General features: G+C 48.3%; 1 protein-coding gene across 1 annotated transcript in view; it reads left to right on the forward strand.

Annotated features, from left to right (window-relative positions):
• Positions 1–15926, forward strand: part of LOC141162627 (serine protease 27-like) — a 39141-nt gene extending 23215 nt beyond the window's left edge. The window contains exons 4-5 of the mRNA XM_073648912.1: positions 10415–10584; positions 15431–15926. Of these exons, the coding sequence (XP_073505013.1) occupies positions 10415–10584; positions 15431–15709 (449 nt within the window). The 3' untranslated portion in view covers positions 15710–15926. The remainder of the gene's footprint in view (positions 1–10414; positions 10585–15430) is intronic.
• Positions 15927–23725: the final 7799 nt, after the last annotated feature.

Below are 23725 nucleotides of genomic sequence, written 5' to 3' on the forward strand. Positions count from 1 at the left end.
ATGTCCTTGCCCTATAAGACCAAGCCATTTTCCCCGTCGCCACCATTTTCTCACTGCTGCAGCTGCGTGTTAGACGGCACCGCTGTTGCTGTGTGCGCTATACCTTGTTAATTTCAAGCCAATTTTCGCACAAATATACAGATAGCTTGGGAGTAGGGAATAGTTGTGATTGCAGTCCTTTTAAGGACTAGGTTACAGCATTTCCTACGACTTTTATCAGGCAGGTCTGTGCTCTTAAATAGATAGATTGTGGGAGTAAAGACTAATTGTAATTGGAGTCCTTTTCAGGACTAGGTTACATCAGTTCCTATCAGTTTTTGCCAGGCAGGTCTGTGCCAGTGCTGTGCAAGTTTTTTTCACAGCATTTGGCTGAATCTAGCAAAGCTAATCCTTTTTGGCCTATTGCAGAGTGTGTTAGTCAGTGGAGTAGCCTATCTGTGTTGCAAGATATACCACCTGTGTATAGAATACCAATTTTTTTACTGCACCTAGTGAAGTAAAATCTTTTGGGCATAGCATCATTCTATTAGTCCATCTATACTGACCTCCATCAGGTTGCAAATTAAAACTAATTTTTATCTGCATCTACAGTACCTCTGAAAAAATATTTGGGCTTCTAGCAGTGTGTGGGACTTGTTCTATTAGTCCATCTATACTGACCTCCATCAGGTTGCAAACTGAATATATTTTTTTCTGCATCTACCTCTGAAAAAATATTTGGCCTTCTAGTAGTGTGTCGGACTTTCTCTATTAGTCCATCTATACTGACCTCCATCAGGTTGCAAATTAAAACTAATTTTTATCTGCATCTACAGTACCTCTGAAAAAATATTTGGGCTTCTAGCAGTGTGTGGGACTTGTTCTATTAGTCCATCTATACTGACCTCCATCAGGTTGCAAACTGAATATAGTTTTTTCTGCATCTACCTCTGAAAAAATATTGGGCTTCTAGCTGTGTGTGGGACTTGGTCTATTAGTCCATCTATACTGACCTCCATCAGGTTGCAAATTCAAAATAATTTTTTTCTGCATCTAACCCAGCCAATAGTTTTGGCCTAATACCACAGTTTGGCCACTCAGCTCTGCTCGGTTACCATCCATTGTTTTTTTGTGCAAACAACTCCAGAGTTGTGAATTAGTTAACCACCAAAATGAGTGGAAAAAGGCCTGCTGCTGGTGGAAAGGGGAATAGGCGTGTTGGGAAGGGGAAAAAAGGTTGTGTCCGTGGGGTGGGTGTTAAAGCAACAGTAACATCTGCAGAAGAAAGACCATCTTCCAGCCAAACTAAAATGTCTACTTCTTTTAGCGGACAATGTGATAAGATCCCTTTCTTACGGCCACGCCAATCGCTACAAATTCCAGATGAGGCACAAAAACAGCAGGTGCTTCAACGGATATCAAGTGCTCCTTTAAGTGGGCTCTCCTCCACATCAACTTCAACATCACAAATACTCCAGTCCTCAAAGGTGTCACCCCAATCGCACTTGCTTCCTCACAGCTCCCAAATCTCCAGCTGCCCGTCTGAGTATGAGGTAGAACAGATGGTTGAGTCTGCAGAGCTGTTTACTCATACTATAGCCTGGGAATCAGAGGTCGACTCCAGCGCTTCTGTGAATCCAGACGAGGAAATGATCTGCACTGATGCCCAGAATCTTTATGAGTCGGATCCAGGACCAGACGCAGAAGGTTCTGACCATAATGTAGACCCTCATTCCCAAACTGTAACTCCTGTTGGTGGAGACAATGAGGAAGACGATGATAAGACTCAAATACCTGATTGGAGCGACAACTTTAGTTTTTTGTCAGGGCAGGAACAGGTTGGCTCTGAGGACGACGGGTGTGATAACGCACAGGGTGATGATGATGAGGTCGGAGATCCCACTTACTGTCAACCCACAGTCAGCCAAGAGATGAGGTCAGCAGAGGAGGTGGAGGAAGATGCTAGTGACGACGAGGTCAGGTTGCGCCTTCCTGGACAGAGACGTAGTACTGGAAGCACGTCAACAACTGCATCCTCAAACACAACTCTGCCTCTCACCACAAGTCGTGGTGGCTCTTCAGGTCGCATGGGTGCTAAGCCTTGCATAGCCTGGGCATTTTTTCAGATCGATAAAGATGACCCAACTCGTGTTATCTGTAACATTTGTCAGCAAAAGCTAAGTAGAGGCCAAAAAATACATAGTTTGAGTACTTCATGCATGAACCGGCACATGGACATGAAGCATAAGTTGCAGTGGGAAGCTCAGTGTGCTACAATGCGGCCTAGCCGGCCGGGCCAACCACCGTCTGCCATATCTTGTGCATCCGCGGCCTCTTCATCCTCTGTGACTGGGGGGACAGCAGTCACACCTGTTTTGGGGCGCAGACCTGCCACCTCTTTACCCGCAACAGCCAGCGTGATTGGCAGGTCATCATTTTCTTTGGAGGTGGTAACACCAGCTGGTGTTGAGCGCTGTCCGACATCGATAGCACCACCTTTGGATGAAGGCAACCTAACATGTCCGCCTGCATCTTCCTCACAGACCGGCAGTTTGCCGGGGACACCCTTATCAACCCCGTCTAAGCACAATAGCCAGCCCTCGGTCCCTCAGATGTGGACAAGTAAAAGACCATTTCCTCCTAGCCATGAGAAAGCTAAGAGGTTGAATTTCACCATCTGCAAGCTCTTGGCTACAGAAATGCTGCCTTTCCGCCTGGTGGACACAGAGGATTTTCGAGACCTTATGTCCGTCGCAGTGCCCCAGTACCAGATGCCCAGTCGGCACTACTTCTCAAAGAAAGGTGTGCCTGCGCTCCACCAGCATGTCGCACACAACATCACCGCTTCTTTGAGAAACTCTGTGTGTGACAGGGTGCATTTCACCACAGACACTTGGACGAGTAGGCATGGACAGGGGCGTTACATGTCGCTGACTGGGCACTGGGTAACTATGGTGACAGCAGGACAAGGGGCTGCTGTCCAAGTCTTGCCGTCCCCACGAGTTGTGCGTCAATCCTCTTTATGTCAAAGTTCCTCCACTGCTTCTGCCTCCTCAACCTCCTCTCGGTCTTCCACCTGCACCCAAAGCCTGTCTGGTCATGCCACAAGCTTTCTAACTGCGCAGAAGGGATCCTGCACACCTCCTTACTATGCTGGCAGTAGGGCTCAACGTCATCAGGCGGTTTTTACATTGAAATGTCTGGGAAATGTGAGTCACACAGCTGAGGAGTTGTGGTCAGCTCTGGAGAACCAATTTCATGAATGGTTGTCTCCACTGGACCTGAAACCAGGGAAGGCCGTGTGCGACAATGCTGCAAACCTGGGTGCGGCCCTTCGCCGGGGCAATGTCACACACGTGCCTTGTATGGCTCACGTGTTGAACCTGGTTGTCCAGCAATTTTTAGCCCACTATCCCAGACTAGATGGCCTTCTGCAGAGGGCACGGTCGCTGTGTGCTCACTTCCGCCGTTCACATCCCGCAGCTCAGCGACTTACATCTCTACAGAAGTCGTTGGGCCTGCCACTTCACCGGCTAAAATGCGATGTGCCTACCCGGTGGAATTAAACTCTGCACATGTTGCAGCGACTGTGGCAGCACCGACAAGCCCTGGTGCAATACGTTCTGACGTATAGCCTGGGCCAACGAGATTCAGAGGTGGGGCAAATCACGCTGGAGGAGTGGTCTCAGATCAGGGACCTATGCACCCTTCTGCACAGTTTTGAAATGGCGACGAAGATGTTTAGTGCTGACGATGCCATTATCAGCATGACTATTCCGGTGATTTACATGCTGGAGCACATGTTAAACAGAATTCGGAGTCAGGTGGTGGCACAAGAGCAGGTGGAGGAAGTAGAGGAGGAGGAGTTGTATGCGGAAGGGCTAACATCTGCAAGGTCCAGACGGTCGGCAGCACCAAGGCGGCAGGCATGTGAGGGTGGGGGAGATGGTTTTACCAGGGCGCATGGTAGCAGCCAAACTAGTGAGGAAGGTGCAGGAGCCCAGGAAGAAGTGGAGGACGAACTGATGGAAGACTCATCAGATGAGGGAGACCTTGATCACATTTCTGTTGTGCGAGGTTGGGGGGAGAGGACAGAGGAAGGAAGCATGATTGTTACCTCGCCACCAACACAACAGGGACTTGGTGCTCCTGGATGCGCAACACACATGAGTGCCTTCTTGCTGCACTACCTGCAACATGACCCTCGAATTGTGAGAATTAGAAATAATCCTGACTACTGGGTTGCCACACTGTTAGATCCCCGGTACAAAAGTAAATTTGCAGAAATTATTCCTGCCATAGAAAGGGATGCACGCATGCAGGAGTATCAGCAGAGACTGTTGCAGAATCTTACATGTGCTTTTCCACAAAATACCAGTGGTGCACGTAGTGAATCTCACAGTTCCAACTTGCCAACCGTGGGACCGTCAAGTGTTCAGCACTCAAACCGTAACAGAACCACAGTATCTGCTGGTAACATCAATTTTGCAGAATCATTTCACCACTTTTTTAGCCCATCCTTTGCAAGGCCACAGGAGACAAGAAGTCTGACACATAGTCAACGCCTAGAGACGATGGTACAGGAGTATCTCGAAGTAAACATTGAAGCCACGACTGTGTCACTAGACCCTTGCTCTTTTTGGGCTTCCAATCTGGATAAATGGCCGGAGCTAGCCACTTACGCCTTGGAGATCTTGTCATGCCCCGCAGCCAGCGTTCTGTCTGAACGTGTGTTCAGCGCTGCTGGTGGTGTGCTGACAGATAAGCGCACGCGGCTCTCCACTGATAATGTAGACAGACTCACGTTCATAAAGATGAACAAATCATGGATCCGAAACGACTTTTCTACCCCTGTGTCATCCTGGGGAGAGTAAAAGCTTGATGATTGGTTAAAATCACCCTACCAACCGTTTTAAGCTTTCAAATTACTAATCATGTTTATCTGTATCTTGACTGGAAAATAATTTGGGCTTTGTAGCAGTGTGCAGCACTGATCCTATTAGGCCATCTATAATAAGCTCCACCAGATTTAAAATTAAACATAATTTTTAGCTGCATCTAGCCCGGAAAATAATTTTGGGGCTCCGAGATGCGCAAGACACATAAGTGCCTTCTTGCTGCACTACCTGCAGCATGACCCTCATATTGTCAGAATTCGAAGTAATCATGACTACTGGGTTGCCACACTCTTAGATCCCCCAAACTTTTCGATCAACCTTTTCATTTTAATAAAGACCAAAAAAATGGTCATTTTTGAAATTATAAGCATTAGCAGGTTGTTAGAAACTGAAATCAAACAGTTTTCAACTCAAAACTTTATTCTAGGTGATGTTACATTTTCACATAGGACCCCTTGTTCGAAAGGAGCTTCTGAACTCTCTCGTCCATTGAATTTGTCAGGTTTTGGATGGTTTCTGCTTCAATTGTTTTGCATGAGGACAGAATACCCTCCCAGAGCTGTTGCTTAGATGTGAACTGCCTCCCGCCATCATAGACACTCCTTTTAATGATGCTCCAAAGGTTCTGAATGGGGTAGAGGTCAGGGGAGCATGGGGGTCACACCATAAGTTTGTCCCCTTTTATGCCCATATCAGCCAGAGATGCAGATGTTTTATGTGCAGCATGAGATGGTGCATTATCATGCAGAAAAATGATCTTGCTGTGAAATACAGGGTTCTTCTTCTTGAACCATGGCAGGAAGTGCTGTTTGAGAAAATCCACATACATTATGGAGTTCATCTTTAGCGCCTTCAGGGATCCTAAAGGGGCCGACAATCTCTCTCCCCATGATTCCAGCCCAAAACATTACTCCACCTCCTCCTTGTTCGCGCTGTAGCCGTGTTTGCGTGGGGTGTCCATCAACCAGCCATCCTCCACTCCATCCATCTGGACCATCGAGCGCTGCACGGCACTCATCCGTGAACAAAACAGTTTTGAATTCAGTCTTCATGTACTGTTTGGCCCACTGGAGCCGTTTCTGCTTGTGTGAAGTGGATAGAGGAGGTCGACAGGATGGCGTATGCACAGCTGCAAACCTCTGAAGGACCCTGCATCTTGTTGTTCGGGGGACGTTGGAGGCACAAGCTGCTTCAAAAACTTGTCTGCTGCTATGACAAGGCTTTTTTGCCGCTGCTCTTTTAACCTGACATAATTGCCTGTAGGAAAGAGTCCTCAATTTGCCCTTATCAGCACGCACACGTGTGTACTGTGAATCAGCTACATACTTCTTGATTGCCAAGACACTTTATCCTGATCATCGCACAATGTTGATTGTAGTCATGCCTTGACCTAAACACTCCACAATTTGTTGCTTCTCAGCAGCCGACACATCCTTTTTCTTTCCCATTTTGGCAGAAAATGTAGGCTGCTTAATAATGTGAGACAGCCTTCTTAAGTAGTCTTGCCTTTCATTGGACACACCTGCCAAACTAATTAGCACAGGTGTCTGCAATTGCTTACAGTGATATAAAGAGCCCTGACACACATCACCATCAATGAGTTTAACTGACAAACAAACAAATTCTTCCCTTATCACTCCTAAACACTTTTTGCATAATAATTTGGAACGCGGTGTACATGTGCTTTTCCACAAAACACCAGTGGTTCACGTAGTGAATCTTACAGTTCTAACTTGCCAACCGTGGTCTGTATGGAGTTGTTCAATAAAGGGCCCAAAATTAAGATAACATAGATGGGAGAGGTCTCTATGAATAGGAATTCCTAAGTATTTGATACCCTGTGAGGGCCAGGCAAAGGGAAATTTGGACTGGATGGAATCCTATATGGATTTGGGGAGGGAGACATCGAGGGCCTCAGACTTCGCTGCATTGATTTTAAAATTTGACCATGTAACAAAGTGATCTATTTCAGCCATAACAGCATGGATGGATATATGTGATTGAGTGATATATACTAGGACATCATCAGCAAATAGAGAGCACTTGTACTCCGTGCCTCCCACCTCAATCCACCTAATATTGGGGTTATGGCGAATTGATGAGAGCAGGTGCTCCGTCACTAGGATGTATAAGAGAGGGGACAGAGGACATCACTGCCTTGTCCCATTGATGATTGTGAAAGGTGATGAAAATGTTCTGACGCACCCCCTGGGCCTTGGGACACCCGGAGCCGGACCCTTTTTGGTGGATGCTGGTGGTTGTAGTCTTCGTGGCGGCGACCCGGTTCCGTGGCTCAGGGCGGTCAAACCAGTGGCGGAACTATTTATGTGGTTTTGATGTTTAAATGTCCGACTACGCCACCCGTGGATTGCGGTCAGAGTGAACCGCCGCTGCAGGGCAGACCGCTGAGGCTGGTGTTGTGGGTGCAGCAGAGCGTAGCATAACTCCCCACGGGAGGAGTATAGCCTCAGGGCAGTGTATGCGGAGGATGGGGGTGATGGTGCAGGGCAGCAGCAGTAACGACACGGAGTCAGTGATGCAGTCCAGGGCCTTTACTCACAGTTCTTATTATCCAGACCACGTCTGCAGGTAACGGCTGCCCACGTCGAACTGTGCTCACCAGGTGAGGGGCTCAGACAACTCCCAGATAACTTTGGAGCACTTCACAGGACCCCCTTTGTGTGTCCTTTGTCTGGCCTTTCTTACCAACACTTCTGTCCGGCTGCCTCGGGCCTCCTCTTGGTAAACTTGGCGCCAGTTTCCCTGACCCTATGTGGTGCCTTCCTAGCGGGTGTAGCGAGGGGCTGCGCCACATAAAATGTCAGAGCCTCCGGTTTCTAGCTGAGGGTCGTTTCCTGCCTCCACTAGTTCGGGGACCGGTCTCCCCCTTTGGCCTGACCCCTCCACGCAGGTGGATTCGGGCGTGCGGTGGCGACTCGCCCGTCCGCACCCCTGGGATCCCTTCATTCCTCGTTCCTGGAGCCTTCTCCGCTCCTCTTCCTTCCTTCTCCCTCTTCCAGGCCTGGGCCTCTGTTACTAGGCCCGCCTCCGGAGCAGAGCTCATGCAGAGCCCCTGCTCCCTGCCACTTCTGCTCAGACTTCTCTGCACTGAACTAAGATGGTGCCCACCTTTTATACTCCCTTCTCAATGCACCCAGGAACTGCTTCCTCCCTGCTCCTGCACTACAGGGTTCCCCTTCCTCAGTGTTCCCTCCCCCCACTCCAGCCAGGGACAGGGACTGTCGTGCCCATCTCAGGGGCATATTGGTCGCCCTGCCCCACGGCAATGTGGTGTAATGCATGCAGGTGTCGGGTCCTGATCCACACTCCATCCTTACCTGAGAGTGAGATATCACACCTCTGGGTGAGGTGCAATACGTCTGTAGCAACCGAGCCCTCAGGGTGCTACAGTTCCATTTATCTTAAGCCTAGGTGACGTATTGCGATACAGGGCCGTGATTTTGGCTATAAAAGGGTCCCCTAGACCCCTACCCAAAGCTTTTTAAGAGAATCATATATGGCGTGCCAGGAGACTCTATGGAATGCTTTCTCAGCATCCAACGAGAGTATCTAATTACAAATTTTTAACTGCATCTAGCCCAGGAAATACTTTGTGCCTAGTAGCAGTGTCTGCTAGTCAGCGGATTATCCCGGCTGTTAAGCAAGCTACACCACCTGTAGTTTAGACACTTAATTTTTTCAAAAGAAATGCTTCGGGACCATGGGATACTCAGTGAAGAGCATCAGGAGGCACCCCAAGGCATAGGGGCTGGGACTGGCAGTAGGATGCCTTGCGGTGGACAGCCGAGCTCGATCCTTATAAAAGCTTTTTAACTGCAGCAGCTTTAGTGGACGCTACTGGAGCTGGAATTACGCGGCTGCTGGCATGAGACTTGCCCTCCAATAGATCCTTGTAAATGGATTTAAAGTGTATTCATTCAAATTAGAGAGACAATTTAAATTAAAAAGCTTAGAGCTGCCTCCACCACAGGGGGGCTCGCTCGACCCACCAGCGGACAGGCACCAGTATTGGGAGAGGGGGGCTGGCCATCAGGGTTCACCGCGGCTCTGGCACAAACCCGGCGACACGGAGGTGGCACGGGCAGGAGCGGACTGGCCGTGTCGGCTTCTCACTTTTTGGATTTTAGAAGGGCATGACATGCCTATATCTGTGTCTCCCCCTCCTTTTACTCCTCCACCTCTTTTCTTTTCGCATGACTATATGTACTTGTCACTTTTCCATGTGTTAGTTGTGTCTTCTGAGCAGTTTGTCAGCTTTTGGACACCTTTGAAGGTGTTTTCTATGTGTTTCTATGTGTTTTTGTTTGCCTGCCATTGGTTTTAACGGTGTTCGAAGGTGTTCGACGAACAGTTCGACGAACAGTTCGGCGAACACACGGGTGTTCGACGAACCGAACCGAACTCGAACACTATGGGGGTGGCTCAACACTAGTGATGATATGGAGCCGGGTGATGTCCGAATTTTACAAAGCGGCTCGATTGGATAGAACACCCGATGTTTTGGTTATGCATATGGGAGGGACCGATTTGGGGGCTAGGCCCGTTAGAGAGTTAATTCAGGATATTCGTTTTGACTTCTTGAGGTTGTGGACAGCTTTTCCGGGGGTGTTGACTGTGTGGTCAGACATACTGCCTAGGCAGAAGTGGCGGGTGGCTAGATCGGTGAAAGGGATTAACAGGGCGAGAGTAAAATTAAATAGGGCCATATCCAGCCTTGTGTCTAGGAATGGTGGGTTAAGCGTTAGACACTTTGAGTTGGAACCTAGGGTCGGAAATTTTGGTTAGAGGACGATGCTCATCTGAACGCTATTGGAATTGATCTTTGGGCCCTGGCGATACAGGAAGGGATCAAAAGGGCATTGGTGGTTTTGGGGGCACTCACGAGCCTAAGTTTTCAGGGCTGATGGTGGTTGGCGGGGGGTGGGGTTCTTGGAGTAGGTACCAAATTGTCGGTGGAAGGAATTGTAAAAATTCCAGGCCATTTTAAATTGAGTGGGGGGTGGATCTGGCAGTCGGTTCTGGGCTCTGGACTGGGTTTTACCCCGGGAGCTTTTAGTTGGTTAGTCTTTCACTGACTGTGGAAGTATGGTGCCCTTGAGCTGGTGGTGTACGGCTAAGGGTAACATGGCGGTCGGAGTTCTTTTAGTTTATTTAAAGCCAGATCTATTAGCTTCAAGAACCCTCACCCCATATATATTTTATTGATATTTTATTGTTAATAAGTTAATGTTGTGTGTTAATAAAATGGCCGCTGTGGCCAAATTTATCCAAAAGAATATTAGGTGGTAGTGTTTTTATTTGGAGGGTACCCGGTAAGGCGGGAGAAGGTAAGCTATGAGGTAAGAAGCCGTATTGACCGTACCAGGTCATGTATCCTGTCATACAAAAAGGCCAACACTTGATCACAAATGATCGTCAGAGGCCACCGGCTCCCCGGATCTCAGACATTCACAGCTGAGCTACAGGCGGCGGCATTACTCTGGGATTTACTGACCCTTCTCTCATCATTTTATTAGTGGGTTTACCTTCTCCGGGAACTCTGCAGAACGTGAAGGTGCCGCTGATCGATCACGAGACGTGTGACAAGATCTTACATGAAAATTCAGATCTAAGCAACGCAAATACATTAGTGGACGACACCATGATATGTGCTGGATACACGAAAGGAGGAAAAGACTCTTGTCAGGTGAGACGTCATGTTCTGGTAATGCCCCTATGTGGATGAATATAACTACTATAATACTGCCCCTATGTACAAGAATATAACTACTATAATACTGCTCCTATGTACAAGAATATAACTACTATAATACTGCTCCTATGTACAAGACTATAACTACTATAATACTACCCCCTATGTACAAGAATATAACTACTATAATACTGCTCCTATGTACAAGAATATAACTACTATAATACTACCCCCTATGTACAAGAATATAACTACTATAATACTGCCCCCTATGTACAAGAATATAACTACTATAATACTGCTCCTATGTACAAGAATATAACTACTATAATACTGCCCCTATGTGGATGAATATAACTACTATAATACTGCCCCCTATGTACAAGAATATAAGTACTATAATACTGCCCCTATGTACAAGAATATAACTACTATAATACTGCCCCTATGTACAAGAATATAACTACTATAATACTGCCCCCTATGTACAAGAATATAACTACGATAATACTACCCCCTATGTACAAGAATATAACTACGATAATACTGCCCCCTATGTACAAGAATATATCTACTATAATACTGCCCCTATGTACAAGAATATAACTACGATAATACTGCCCCTATGTACAAGAATATAACTACTATAATACCACTCCTATGTACAAGAATAAAACTACTATAATACCACTCCTATGTACAAGAATATAACTACTATAATACCACTCCTATGTACAAGAATATAACTACTATAATACCACTCCTATGTACAAGAATAAAACTACTATAATACCACTCCTATGTACAAGAATATAACTACTATAATACTGCTCCTATGTACAAGAATATAACTACTATAATACTGCCCCCTATGTACAAGAATATAACTACTATAATACTGCTCCTATGTACAAGAATATAACTACTATAATACTGCCCCCTATGTACAAGAATATAACTACTATAATACTGCCCCTATGTACAAGAATATAACTACTATAATACTGCTCCCTATGTACAAGAATATAACTACTATAATACTGCTCCTATGTACAGGAATATAACTACTATAATACTGTCCCCTATGTACAAGAATATAACTACTATAATACTGCTCCTATGTACAAGAATATAACTACTATAATACTGCCCCTATGTACAAGAATATAACTACTATAATACTGCCCCCTATGTACAAGAATATAACTACTATAATACTGCTCATATGTACAAGAATATAACTACTATAATACTGCTCCCTATGTACAAGAATATAACTACTATAATACTGCCCCCTATGTACAAGAATATAACTACTATAATACTGCCCCTATGTACAAGAATATAACTACTATAATACTGCTCATATGTACAAGAATATAACTACTATAATACTGCTCATATGTACAAGAATATAACTACTATAATACTGCTCCCTATGTACAAGAATATAACTACTATAATACTGCTCATATGTACAAGAATATAACTACTATAATACTGCTCATATGTACAAGAATATAACTACTATAATACTGCTCCCTATGTACAAGAATATAACTACTATAATACTGCCTCCTATGTACAAGAATATAACTACTATAATACTGCTCCTATGTACAAGAATATAACTACTATAATACTGCCCCTATGTACAAGAATATAGCTACTATAATACTGCTCCTATGTACAAGAATATAACTACGATAATACTGCCCCCTATGTACAAGAATATAACTACGATAATACTGCCCCCTATGTACAAGAATATAACTACTATAATACTGCTCCTATGTACAAGAATATAACTACTATAATACTGCCACTATGAACAAGAATATAACTACTATAATACTACTACTATGTACAAGAATATACCTACTATAATACAGCTATGTACAAGAATATGACTACTATAATACTGCTCCCTATGTACAAGAATATAACTACTATAATACTGCCCCCTATGTACAAGAATATAACTACTATAATACTGCCCCCTATGTACAAGAATATAACTACTATAATACTGCCCCCTTTGTACAAGAATATAACTACTATAATACTGCTCCCATGTACAAGAATATAACTACTATAATACTGCCCTCTATGTACTAGAATATAACTACTATAATACTGCCCTCTATGTACTAGAATATAACTACTATAATACTGCCCTCTATGTATGAGAATACAACTACTATAATACTGCCCCTATGTACAAGAATATAACTACTATAATACTGCTCCCTATGTACAGGAATATAACTACTATAATACTGCTCCCTATGTACAAGAATATAACTACTATAATACTGCTCTTATGTACATGAATATAACTACTATAATACTGCCCCCTATGTACAACAATATAACTACTATAATACTGCTCCTATGTACAAGAATATAACTACTATAATACTGCTCCTATGTACAAGAATGTAACTACTATAATACTGCTCCCTATGTACAAGAATATAACTACTATAATACTGCTCCTATGTACAAGAATATAACTACTATAATACTGCTCCCTATGTACAAGAATATAACTACTATAATACTGCTCCTATGTACAAGAATATAACTACTATAATACTGCTCCCTATGTACAAGAATATAACTACTATAATACTGCTCTTATGTACATGAATATAACTACTATAATACTGCCCCCTATGTACAACAATATAACTACTATAATACTGCTCCCTATGTACAAGAATATAACTACTATAATACTGCTCCTATGTACAAGAATGTAACTACTATAATACTGCTCCCTATGTACAAGAATATAACTACTATAATACTGCTCCTATGTACAAGAATATAACTACTATAATACTGCTCCTATGTACAAGAATATAACTACTATAATACTGCCCCCTATGTACAAGAATATAACTATTATAATACTGCCCCCTTTGTACAAGAATATAACTACTATAATACTGCCCCCTATGATCACAGACTTTTCAAAGAAATTTTTTAGGCAACAAAGCTATTTTACACAACTTGACTGTCCCTTATTATACTCAGAGTTATCTCCATAACACAGAGAAAAATAAATGTAAAAGTTATAAAATGAAAGCGATATCATTTCTCCCCTTTCCGCTCCTCGCCGTCTGCTGACCCTTTCTTGGAATATCTCCTTTCCACTGCTGAACTCTGACGTCCTGTCTTGTGTACTGGACCATGTGACGTATATGATCAGATGTGTCCCCGGCCTTACAGAGTCATTTTTTAGCGCGTGTCCCCCTTAAGAAAATGTGCAGTGACCGGACAGGGGATGGTGAGCAGCCGAAGGGTTGGAGTTTTGAGCACTTAGTTGAGTATCTTTTTTTTGTACATTTTATGTTTCATATACTGTGGGGTTTGGAGAGACCCCAGGGAAAAATAAGGGTCATTCAATTCACAGAGAATGACTTTATTGGAAATAGACTTTGTTGGTAAAATCCACGTGGTCTCTTGAATTCTGCAGAGGATGGATGGACAGGTTATTGATCTGCAAATAATGAAAAATTAGAATTAAAATTTTCGAAACCTCTGGATTTCTTCTGTTCGGAGTCTCAGCCTCGTGCAGAAATCCCGGCACCTCCAGCCTCGGCTGCTGTCGCTGAGGTTATTAATGGTCGTCTGCGGAAGGTTGTGAATGTACAAATCATTAGGATCCGCTGCCAGCTGCTCCTGTGTAATCACCGATCAATGACGTCCCCGATGTGCTCGATGGAGACAAGTCCAAAGACGCTGCCGGAAGTTCCTGTGTTATCACCCATCAATGATGTCCCCAATGTGCTTGATGGAGACAAGTCCAGAGACGCTGCCGGCAGCTCCTGTGTAATCAACGACCAATGATGACCCCGATGTGCTTGATGGAGACAAGTCTAGAGACGCTGCCGGCAGCTCCTGTGTAATCAACGACCAATGATGACCCCAATGTGCTCAATGGAGACAAGTCCGGAGATGCTGCCGGAAGTTCCTGTGTTATCACCGACCAATGATGACCCAGATGTGCTCAATGGAGACAAGTCCGAAGACGCTGCTGGCAGCTCCTATGTAATCACCGACCAATGATGACCCCGATGTGCTCGATGGAGACAAGTCCGAAGATGCTGCCGGAAGCTCCTATGTAATCATCGACCAATGATGACCCCGATGTGCTCGATGGAGACAATTCTGGGGATGCTGCCAGCAGTTGCTCTGTAATCACCAATCAATGATGTCCCTGATGGACAAGTCCAGAGATGTTGCCTGCAGCTCCTGTGTAATCACGATCAATGACGTCCCTGATGGACATGTCTGGAGATGCTACCGGCAGCTCCTCTGTAATCACCAATGATATCCTCGATGTGCTCGATGGAGACAAGTCCAGAGACCCTGCTGGCAACTCCTGTGTAATCACTGATCAATGACGTCCCTGATGGACAAGTCCGGAGATGCTGCTGCCAGTTACTGTGTAATCACCAATGACATCTCTGATGTACTGAATGGAGACAAGTCTGGAGACATTGCAGCAATGGGATACAAGTCAGGAGACACGGCAGCCACGTAGGTGGCTCACAGTAGAGCGAGGAAGATGTGGCCGGTGGTTGTCGTGTGGAATAATATCTCCTGGTAGACTGGAGAAATGGCCACACCACTGGTTCCACCAACAAATCAATGTAACTATTTTCAGATATTTTATATTCAGGGCTGTCGTACCACTTCTTTTGCACAGATCAAAGAATTCTGGAGATTTCCAGTCATCACGTGATTTTAACTTATAGATTTTATATGTAGGATGGAAATAGTGTATATAATGATGTCCCATGGCTCATTGTCTGCTGTTGTCTTTCAGGGAGACTCCGGAGGACCTCTCGTGTGCAAGGTCAATGGTACCTGGTACCAGCCTGGTGTTGTGAGCTGGGGTTCTGGATGTGCTTTACCCAACCGTCCAGGGGTCTACACCCTGGTAACCTCCTACCAGTCCTGGATCCGGTCATACATACCTGAGTTGAGTTTCTATGATGTGGCCAATATCCCACAACCTTCCCAAAAATGCAAAGGAAACATGAACGTGTCGTGTTATCTGCTGACACTCCTCATCATTACAGCCTCGGTGCTCCGATATCTGTAGATCATATTGTACCAGTGAGGGGTCTCTGGGCTGCGGAGCTTCTTTCTTATGATGTGTCGTCTGCAGTCTCTGATCTTCACTCTTATTTGTTGCTTTTGTTTGCAGAAATGGTGATAATGAAATGTCAGAGTTTGTGGTTGGCCATAGATATAATCTTATTTCTGGGTACTTAGGTACTTTCCTAATCCCAGCTTTCAGGCCTCTCCAACAGTTTTATAGACAATTAGGTTCATACAAGCATTACAAAATGTCACAATAATCAATAATCATTATTTGTTGTCTTACCAATAAAATATTCTTTATTACCAGGTATCTTGAATTGGATAATGTTGTTTCCCAGGGGAATGGGGATAACTCGGTACCCGGGCCTTTTGCCTGTCCTTTTGGGATGTCGCAGTGGTCTGCTCCCGGGCCCGTACCCTGGGTCACTCCTTTAAAAGGGTGGATAATTGGTTGATTTTATAAAAAAAAAAAAGAGTTTGTGACGCCACCTGTGGCTTCTGGTGATGATCACCAGCGCTGCGCAGTCCACTGAGGCCAGTGATAAGGCAGCTGGGTGGTACAGCTCCCCACAGGTGGAGCTAGGCCTCAGGGCAGTGTATGAAGGGATATGCAGGACAGACGCGACCCAGCCGGATCAGGGCAAGAAAAGGGACAGACACGATAGTCACTTCAGTACCTTTTACTGATGGAAATTCAGGCACGTCCCGGAGCACTGTAGGGTGAAGGGTGTATGTCCGGATCCTCCCCAATGAGCGGGTTTTGGGCCTCCTGTTTCTTGCCTCTGCGTAGTAAGTTTCTGACCTGCCTGGAGCTAGGCCTAACTTTGTCTCTGTCCTGCGCTGGCTGACCTTGTGGTAGGGCCTTCTCTTGGAGTACACGCACCTTAGCTGCGGGCCTATGTGTCTCCTGGCTCTGTTACGTATCAGCACTTTAGCGATCCTGGGACTTGTAGTTCTCCAGGGATTCCGGTTGTATCTTACTGGGTCATAGAGATCCCAGTAAACTTCGGACCCGGTGTCCGGTATATTCTTCTTCGGTGTGAGCTAGTTAAGCTTCTCTGCCCCCTATGAACTAACTCTCCACTCGCCTTCGGCCTACTCGGGCCCTCACTAGGCTACTCACACTAACGGCAGCTTGCCGCGCTTCACCGATCTTATGGCGGCGGCACACTTAAAGCTCACCTCTCTGAGCTACACAGAGTCATGCTCTGGATAAGCTCCACTGCAGGCTGACCTCTCTTGGGCTTCTACTGCAGGAACTCTTTCAACAGGTTTGCTCTCTGTCAATTCCAGTCTAGACTGACTGCTGCCTGGCTCCACCTTCCCTTTTATATCCCTAATGGGCTCCCTCTGCTGGTCTGAGGTGGAAGGTGGAGATGTGTGAATGGTTATGGGGGCCTCTTGTGGAGGAATCCTTCAATACACCCTTCTAGGATTTGTGACTCCAAGCGCAGCTGGGCGTCACATAAGGGGTCCATAACATGGGGAATAGAGAGGGGCATGGAGCCCAGAGAGGAGTATGGGCAGCAATGGCTACATAGCATGGAGAATAGAGAGAGACATGGAGCCCAGAGAGGAGTGCAGACAGCAATGGCTCCATAACATGGAGAATAGAGAGGGACATGGAGCTCAGAGAGGAGTGCGGGCAGTAATGGCTCCATAACATAGAGAATAGAGAGAGACATGGAGCCCAGAGAGGAGTGCGGGCAGTAAGGGCTCCATAACATGGAGAATAGAGAGACACATGGAGCCCAGAGAGGAGTGCGGGCAGTAAGGGCTACATTACATGGAGAATAGAGAGAGACATGGAGCCCAGAGAGGAGTGTGGACAGTAAGAGCTCCATAACATGGAGAATAGAGAGGGGCATGGAGCCCAGAGAGGAATGTGGACAGTAAGGGCTCCATAACATGGAGAATAGAGAGAGACATGGGGCCCAGAGAGGAGTGCGGACAGTAAGGGCTCCATAACATGGAGAATAGAGAGGGGCACAGAGCCCAGAGAGGAGTGTGGACAGTAAGGGCTCCATAACATGGAGAATAGAGAGAGACATGGAGCCCAGAGAGGAGTGTGGACAGTAAGGGCTCCATAACATGGAGAATAGAGAGGGGCATGGAGCCCAGAGAGGAGTGCGGGCAGTAAGGGCTCCATAACATGGAGAATAGAGAGAGACATGGAGCCCAGAGAGGAGTGCGGGCAGTAAGGGCTACATAACATGGAGAATAGAGAGAGACATGGAGCCCAGAGAGGAGTGCGGGCAGTAAGGGCTCCATAACATGGAGAATAGAGAGGGGCATGGAGCCCAGAGATGAGTGCGGGCAGTAAGGGCTCCATAACATGGAGAATAGAGAGGGGCATGAAGCCCAGAGATGAGTGCGGGCAGTAAGGGCTCCATAACATGGAGAATAGAGAGGGGCATGGAGCCCAGAGAGGAGTGCGGGCAGTAAGGGCTACATAACATGGAGAATAGAGAGAGACTTGGAGCCCAGAGAGTAGTGTGGACAGTAAGGGCTCCATAACATGGAGAATAGAGAGAGACATGGAGCCCAGAGAGTAGTGTGGACAGTAAGGGCTCCATAACATGGAGAATAGAGAGGGGCATAGAGCCCAGAGAGGAATGCGGGCAGTAAGGGCTACATAACATGGAGAATAGAGAGAGACATGGAGCCCAGAGAGGAGTGCGGACAGCAATGGCTCCATAACATGGAGAATAGAGAGGGGCATGAAGCCCATAGAGGAGTGCGGGCAGTAACGGCTCCATAACATGGAGAATAGAGAGGGGTATGGAGCCCAGAGAGGAGTGCGGGCAGTAACGGCTCCATAACATGGAGAATAGAGAGGGGTATGGAGCCCAGAGAGGAGTGCGGGCTGTAAGGGCTACATAACATGGAGAATAGAGAGGGGCGTGGAGCTCAGAGAGGCGTGTGGACAGTAAAGGCTCCATAACATGGAGAATAGAGAGGGGCATGGAGCCCAGAGAGGAGTGCGGACAGTAAGGGCTCCATAACATGGCAAATAGGGAGAGACATGGAGCCCAGAGAGGAGTGTGGACAGTAGGGGCTCCATAACATGGAGAATAGAGTGGGGCATGGAGCCCAGAGAGAAATGCGGACAGTAAGGGCTCCATAACATGGAGAATAGAGAGAGACATGGAGCCCAGAGAGGAGTGCGGGCAGTAACGGCTCCATAACATGGAGAATAGAGAGGGGCATGTGACGCGCCCCCTGGGCCAGTGTTATTTGGGGGATACCCGGAGCCGGATCAGATGGGGGTTGTAGTCTCCGAGTGGCGGTGACCCGGTCCGTGCCCAGGGTGTCAAGCTCAGTGTGTGGCAGTCCTTATAGATGTTACTAGATGTTCTTTTATGTCGACTACGCCACCCGTTGATTTGCGGTCACTACGGCCGCCGCTGCAGCAGGGTCCGCTGAGGCTGGTGGTGTGTGTGCAGCTTCGGGTAGTATAACCCCCAACGGGAGGGGTATAGCCTCAGGGGGTCAGGTGTAGAGGATGGTGGTTGTGGAGGTGCAGTGAGGATGGTAATGAGACTCAGAGTCGGGCTGTGCAGTTCATGGTCTTTACTTACTGCTGTTATTCTGGTCACTCCGGCCTTGAGCGACCGCCCGAGCCGTGCTGCGTCCACCAGGTCCTGGACTCGGCCAACTCCCAAGTAATTCTGGAGCGTGATCCTGAGCTCCCTTTCTGACTTGTCCTTCTCTCTGGCCTTCCCCACCAGGGATCCACCTAAGTCCGGCTCCCTCGGGCCTCTTGTTGGTAAACCCTTGTCTCTGGGTTCCCTGACCCTATTCACGGTTTGCCTTCCGGGTGGATTTAGTGGGTGGTCGTGGCAGATCCTGCCCACGACCTCTGGTCTCTGGCTAAGGATTAGTGCCCTCCACCAGCTTGGGATCCGGTACCCTTGTGCCAACTCTTCACCCTCTGATCTAATCTTGGGTTCTTGGAGTTCCCTCTTCTCCCCCTCTGGGTCCTTCTTTCTCCTCTCTCTCTCTGGGCCTTGGAGCTGCTCTTCTCCTCTGCTCTCTTCCTCTGACTCTGCAAGAAGACTGACAGACTGACCAAACCTCTACAAAAGACCCTGTTCTAAGATGGTTCCCACCTTATATACTCCCTCTATGTGTGAGCTCAGGTGACCAGCACCCAATGAGCTCCTAGCATTACCCAGACTGCTCCCCCTATCTGCCCCTACACTACTGGGATGTTCCACCCCCCTCCCACTCCAGCCAGGGACAGACACTGTCGTACCTGCACATTTCTCTAGTGGGAGTACTATTGATCTGTCCCCCGGAAATGGGATGTGTGTAGTGCATGCAGCCTACTGAGCTCAGTTCCACACTCCATCCTTACCCGGGAGTGGAATATCACACCTCTGGCTTGAGGTGCAATACCCCTGTAGCAGCCGAATCCTCAGGGTGCTACATTCCCCCCTGGTAAATCACAGCACGTCCTCGGGCTGTTAAAGATAAAAACATCCAAAACATACAATTATTTTTCATAAACATAAACATATCAAACATATAAAACATCATATATATATCTGCATAAAACTTTTCATATAAAACTTTTCATAAATAACATTCTTGTTTCTGGTTCCTCCGGTCACGGTGCAACTTGTGACCGGGTAAAGTGCGACAGTCTCTTTAAGAAAAATGGTTTTCCCATAAAACCAGTAGGGGGCGCTTTAGGATGCGCAACTATATACAAGGGGATATGGCCGCTCTCAGTCCTCGGCCAGGTATTAGGAAATAGGGTCACACGGGTAACAGTTCACACTTTGTCCCAACGGGGAACATATTTTAAATAAGTAACAGTTCTTGGTACCCCGACGGGCAACTTTATACAGTCTCTCTCTACCGTACTTCAACGACGGTGTCCTCCTGCTCTTTCTTGTTGGTTGGTTTCAGTTTCAGACCCGTCCGGGTCCTCTTGCTCCTCCTCACACCGCAGCTCCTCCTCCGTCAGGCGATGCACATGGAGGGCGTAGGGTCCTTTGGCACACTTGTGCCGGGTGAAGGTGACCTCGTCCCCTACATACAGGTCACGACCTCTGTGTCCCTCCGGCAGATGGCTTTCTACGTCTCTGCGGGTCACAAAGACGTCGCCGGGGGTATGATGGTCTCTAATGAAGCCCCACCCATGCTGCATGTTGAATTTTATCACAGTCCCGGTGGAAGGGGGACCATGAGCTGCACGGGGATTCCTCCTGGTCCGGCTCTTCTGCTCCGCGCTTCTTATCTGCATCTGCTGTTCCCGGACCCGCCTCTCTCTCCGCTCCCTCTCGAAGACCTCGAGCTGCTGCCGGCAGCACTCTGCACGCTCCGCTGCGGCCGCCCGAGTCTCCTGAGTGAACCCCATGAGGTCTTCTCCAGTGGGGTCCCACTCAAACTGTGCCTCCTCTAGCGGGGGCTGGGTCCTCCTGACGGGCATCGGAGCCGGAATCAGGGGCTCACACATGGGCCTTGCTCTCTGGAGTTCCAGCTGGATGTACTCCTGGGGCCATACAAAGGGCTGCCCATCCGGGCACGTATGCTGGGCAAATAGATTTTCACCCAGGTGCGGCACTCTAGATGTTGAGGGCGCGTTGATGGTAGCGGCGCCCGGGTTGACCAGGCCTTGCGACCAGGCTTGGGGCACGCTAAAGGAAAAGGGCACCGTAAGAACGGCGGCGCCCTGGGTTACTCGGCCCTGCGACCAGGCTGGTGGCTCCGCGGAGGTAGGGGGCGCTGTTGGAATGGCGGCGCCCGGGGGTACTAGGCCTTGCGACCAGGCTGATGGTATTTCCTGCTTTGCCGCGCTCAGGGTTGAGGCGCGTGACGTTACAGGGGTCGCGGCCGCGGTTTCCGGTTGAGGCCTAGTCTGCGGCGGTGACGATGCAGCGACGGGCACGGCAGGGGGAACTTCGGGCTCTGCAACGGGGAGCTGGGGCAGGCACGCGGCTTCCCGGCTCGGGGTAGAGACGTCCCCTTTACCTGCCTCCGTCCGTTCAGCTCCCTTCTCGGCGCCGTCTCCGGCCTTCAGTCCTCCTGCACCATCCTCAGAGGCGGTCTGTCTCCTCGTCTCGGGTGGCGTGCTCCGCTGACGGGTTTCGGTCTGCTGGGCCATCTCTCGGCTCCACTCCGCCAACGTCTCTCGCTGCACCTGGGCCATCCTCCATGCGAGGCTCTCCAGCGCAGTCTGTGCACACTCCCGGTCTTGGGGGAGCTGTGCCAGGACCTCCACTAGGCCTAGTGGGGTTGTGGCTTGTAGCAGGCTCCTGACCACTGGGTCGGTGCTGCCTGACTCTCCCTCCATCTCCGGGTAGGCTTTCTCTGGACTCCTCTCCAGACTTCTTGTCTCCGGGTGCGCTCTCTCCAGACTGCTCCAGGCGACACCCATCTTCGTTCTCTTGTTCTGTCTCCGCCCACATTGAGGGTGGTCCCGGGGCAACTTAGTGATTGTCAGTTCCAGGGGCAGTTCTCTCACGCTGATGGACACTTCCAGCATCACAGTCTCTGTTGGTGGGCGCGGTTTCCGCTTTTGGCGCCATTCTTCGACCTGGCCCACGATGGGAGGTGGCCTCTTGCCACCCTCTGGCACGCCCATAATGGCGTCCGCTCTTCCAAGGCGGGAAATCTTTGGAAATGGCGGGAATCGTCTCCCAGTGGCGGGAAACTACATGGATGGCGGGAAAAAGCTGCAAATGGCGGACAACCGGCGGGAAACGACCTGTGATGGGGGTCCGTTGGCGGGGACCCTCCGGAACCGGCGGGAGACTTCTTTTTAAGGTAACGGTGAACTTCTCTTCAGGCACGCAGTACCCGGTTGTTGCGGGCACGTAATCCTGCCGACTACGCCAAAGTTGACGCGCCCCCTGGGCCAGTGTTATTTGGGGGATACCCGGAGCCGGATCAGATGGGGGTTGTAGTCTCCGAGTGGCGGTGACCCGGTCCGTGCCCAGGGTGTCAAGCTCAGTGTGTGGCAGTCCTTATAGATGTTACTAGATGTTCTTTTATGTCGACTACGCCACCCGTTGATTTGCGGTCACTACGGCCGCCGCTGCAGCAGGGTCCGCTGAGGCTGGTGGTGTGTGTGCAGCTTCGGGTAGTATAACCCCCAACGGGAGGGGTATAGCCTCAGGGGGTCAGGTGTAGAGGATGGTGGTTGTGGAGGTGCAGTGAGGATGGTAATGAGACTCAGAGTCGGGCTGTGCAGTTCAGGGTCTTTACTTACTGCTGTTATTCTGGTCACTCCGGCCTTGAGCGACCGCCCGAGCCGTGCTGCGTCCACCAGGTCCTGGACTCGGCCAACTCCCAAGTAATTCTGGAGCGTGATCCTGAGCTCCCTTTCTGACTTGTCCTTCTCTCTGGCCTTCCCCACCAGGGATCCACCTAAGTCCGGCTCCCTCGGGCCTCTTGTTGGTAAACCCTTGTCTCTGGGTTCCCTGACCCTATTCACGGTTTGCCTTCCGGGTGGATTTAGTGGGTGGTCGTGGCAGATCCTGCCCACGACCTCCGGTCTCTGGCTAAGGATTAGTGCCCTCCACCAGCTTGGGATCCGGTACCCTTGTGCCAACTCTTCACCCTCTGATCTAATCTTGGGTTCTTGGAGTTCCCTCTTCTCCCCCTCTGGGTCCTTCTTTCTCCTCTCTCTCTCTGGGCCTTGGAGCTGCTCTTCTCCTCTGCTCTCTTCCTCTGACTCTGCAAGAAGACTGACAGACTGACCAAACCTCTACAAAAGACCCTGTTCTAAGATGGTTCCCACCTTATATACTCCCTCTATGTGTGAGCTCAGGTGACCAGCACCCAATGAGCTCCTAGCATTACCCAGACTGCTCCCCCTATCTGCCCCTACACTACTGGGATGTTCCACCCCCCTCCCACTCCAGCCAGGGACAGACACTGTCGTACCTGCACATTTCTCTAGTGGGAGTACCATTGATCTGTCCCCCGGAAATGGGATGTGTGTAGTGCATGCAGCCTACTGAGCTCAGTTCCACACTCCATCTTTACCCGGGAGTGGAAT

The sequence above is a fragment of the Phyllobates terribilis genome, unplaced genomic scaffold, assembly GCF_046119375.1.
Source record: "Phyllobates terribilis strain yellow unplaced genomic scaffold, ASM4611937v1 Scaffold_9__5_contigs__length_417890890, whole genome shotgun sequence".
Taxonomy (NCBI): Eukaryota; Metazoa; Chordata; class Amphibia; order Anura; family Dendrobatidae; genus Phyllobates; species Phyllobates terribilis.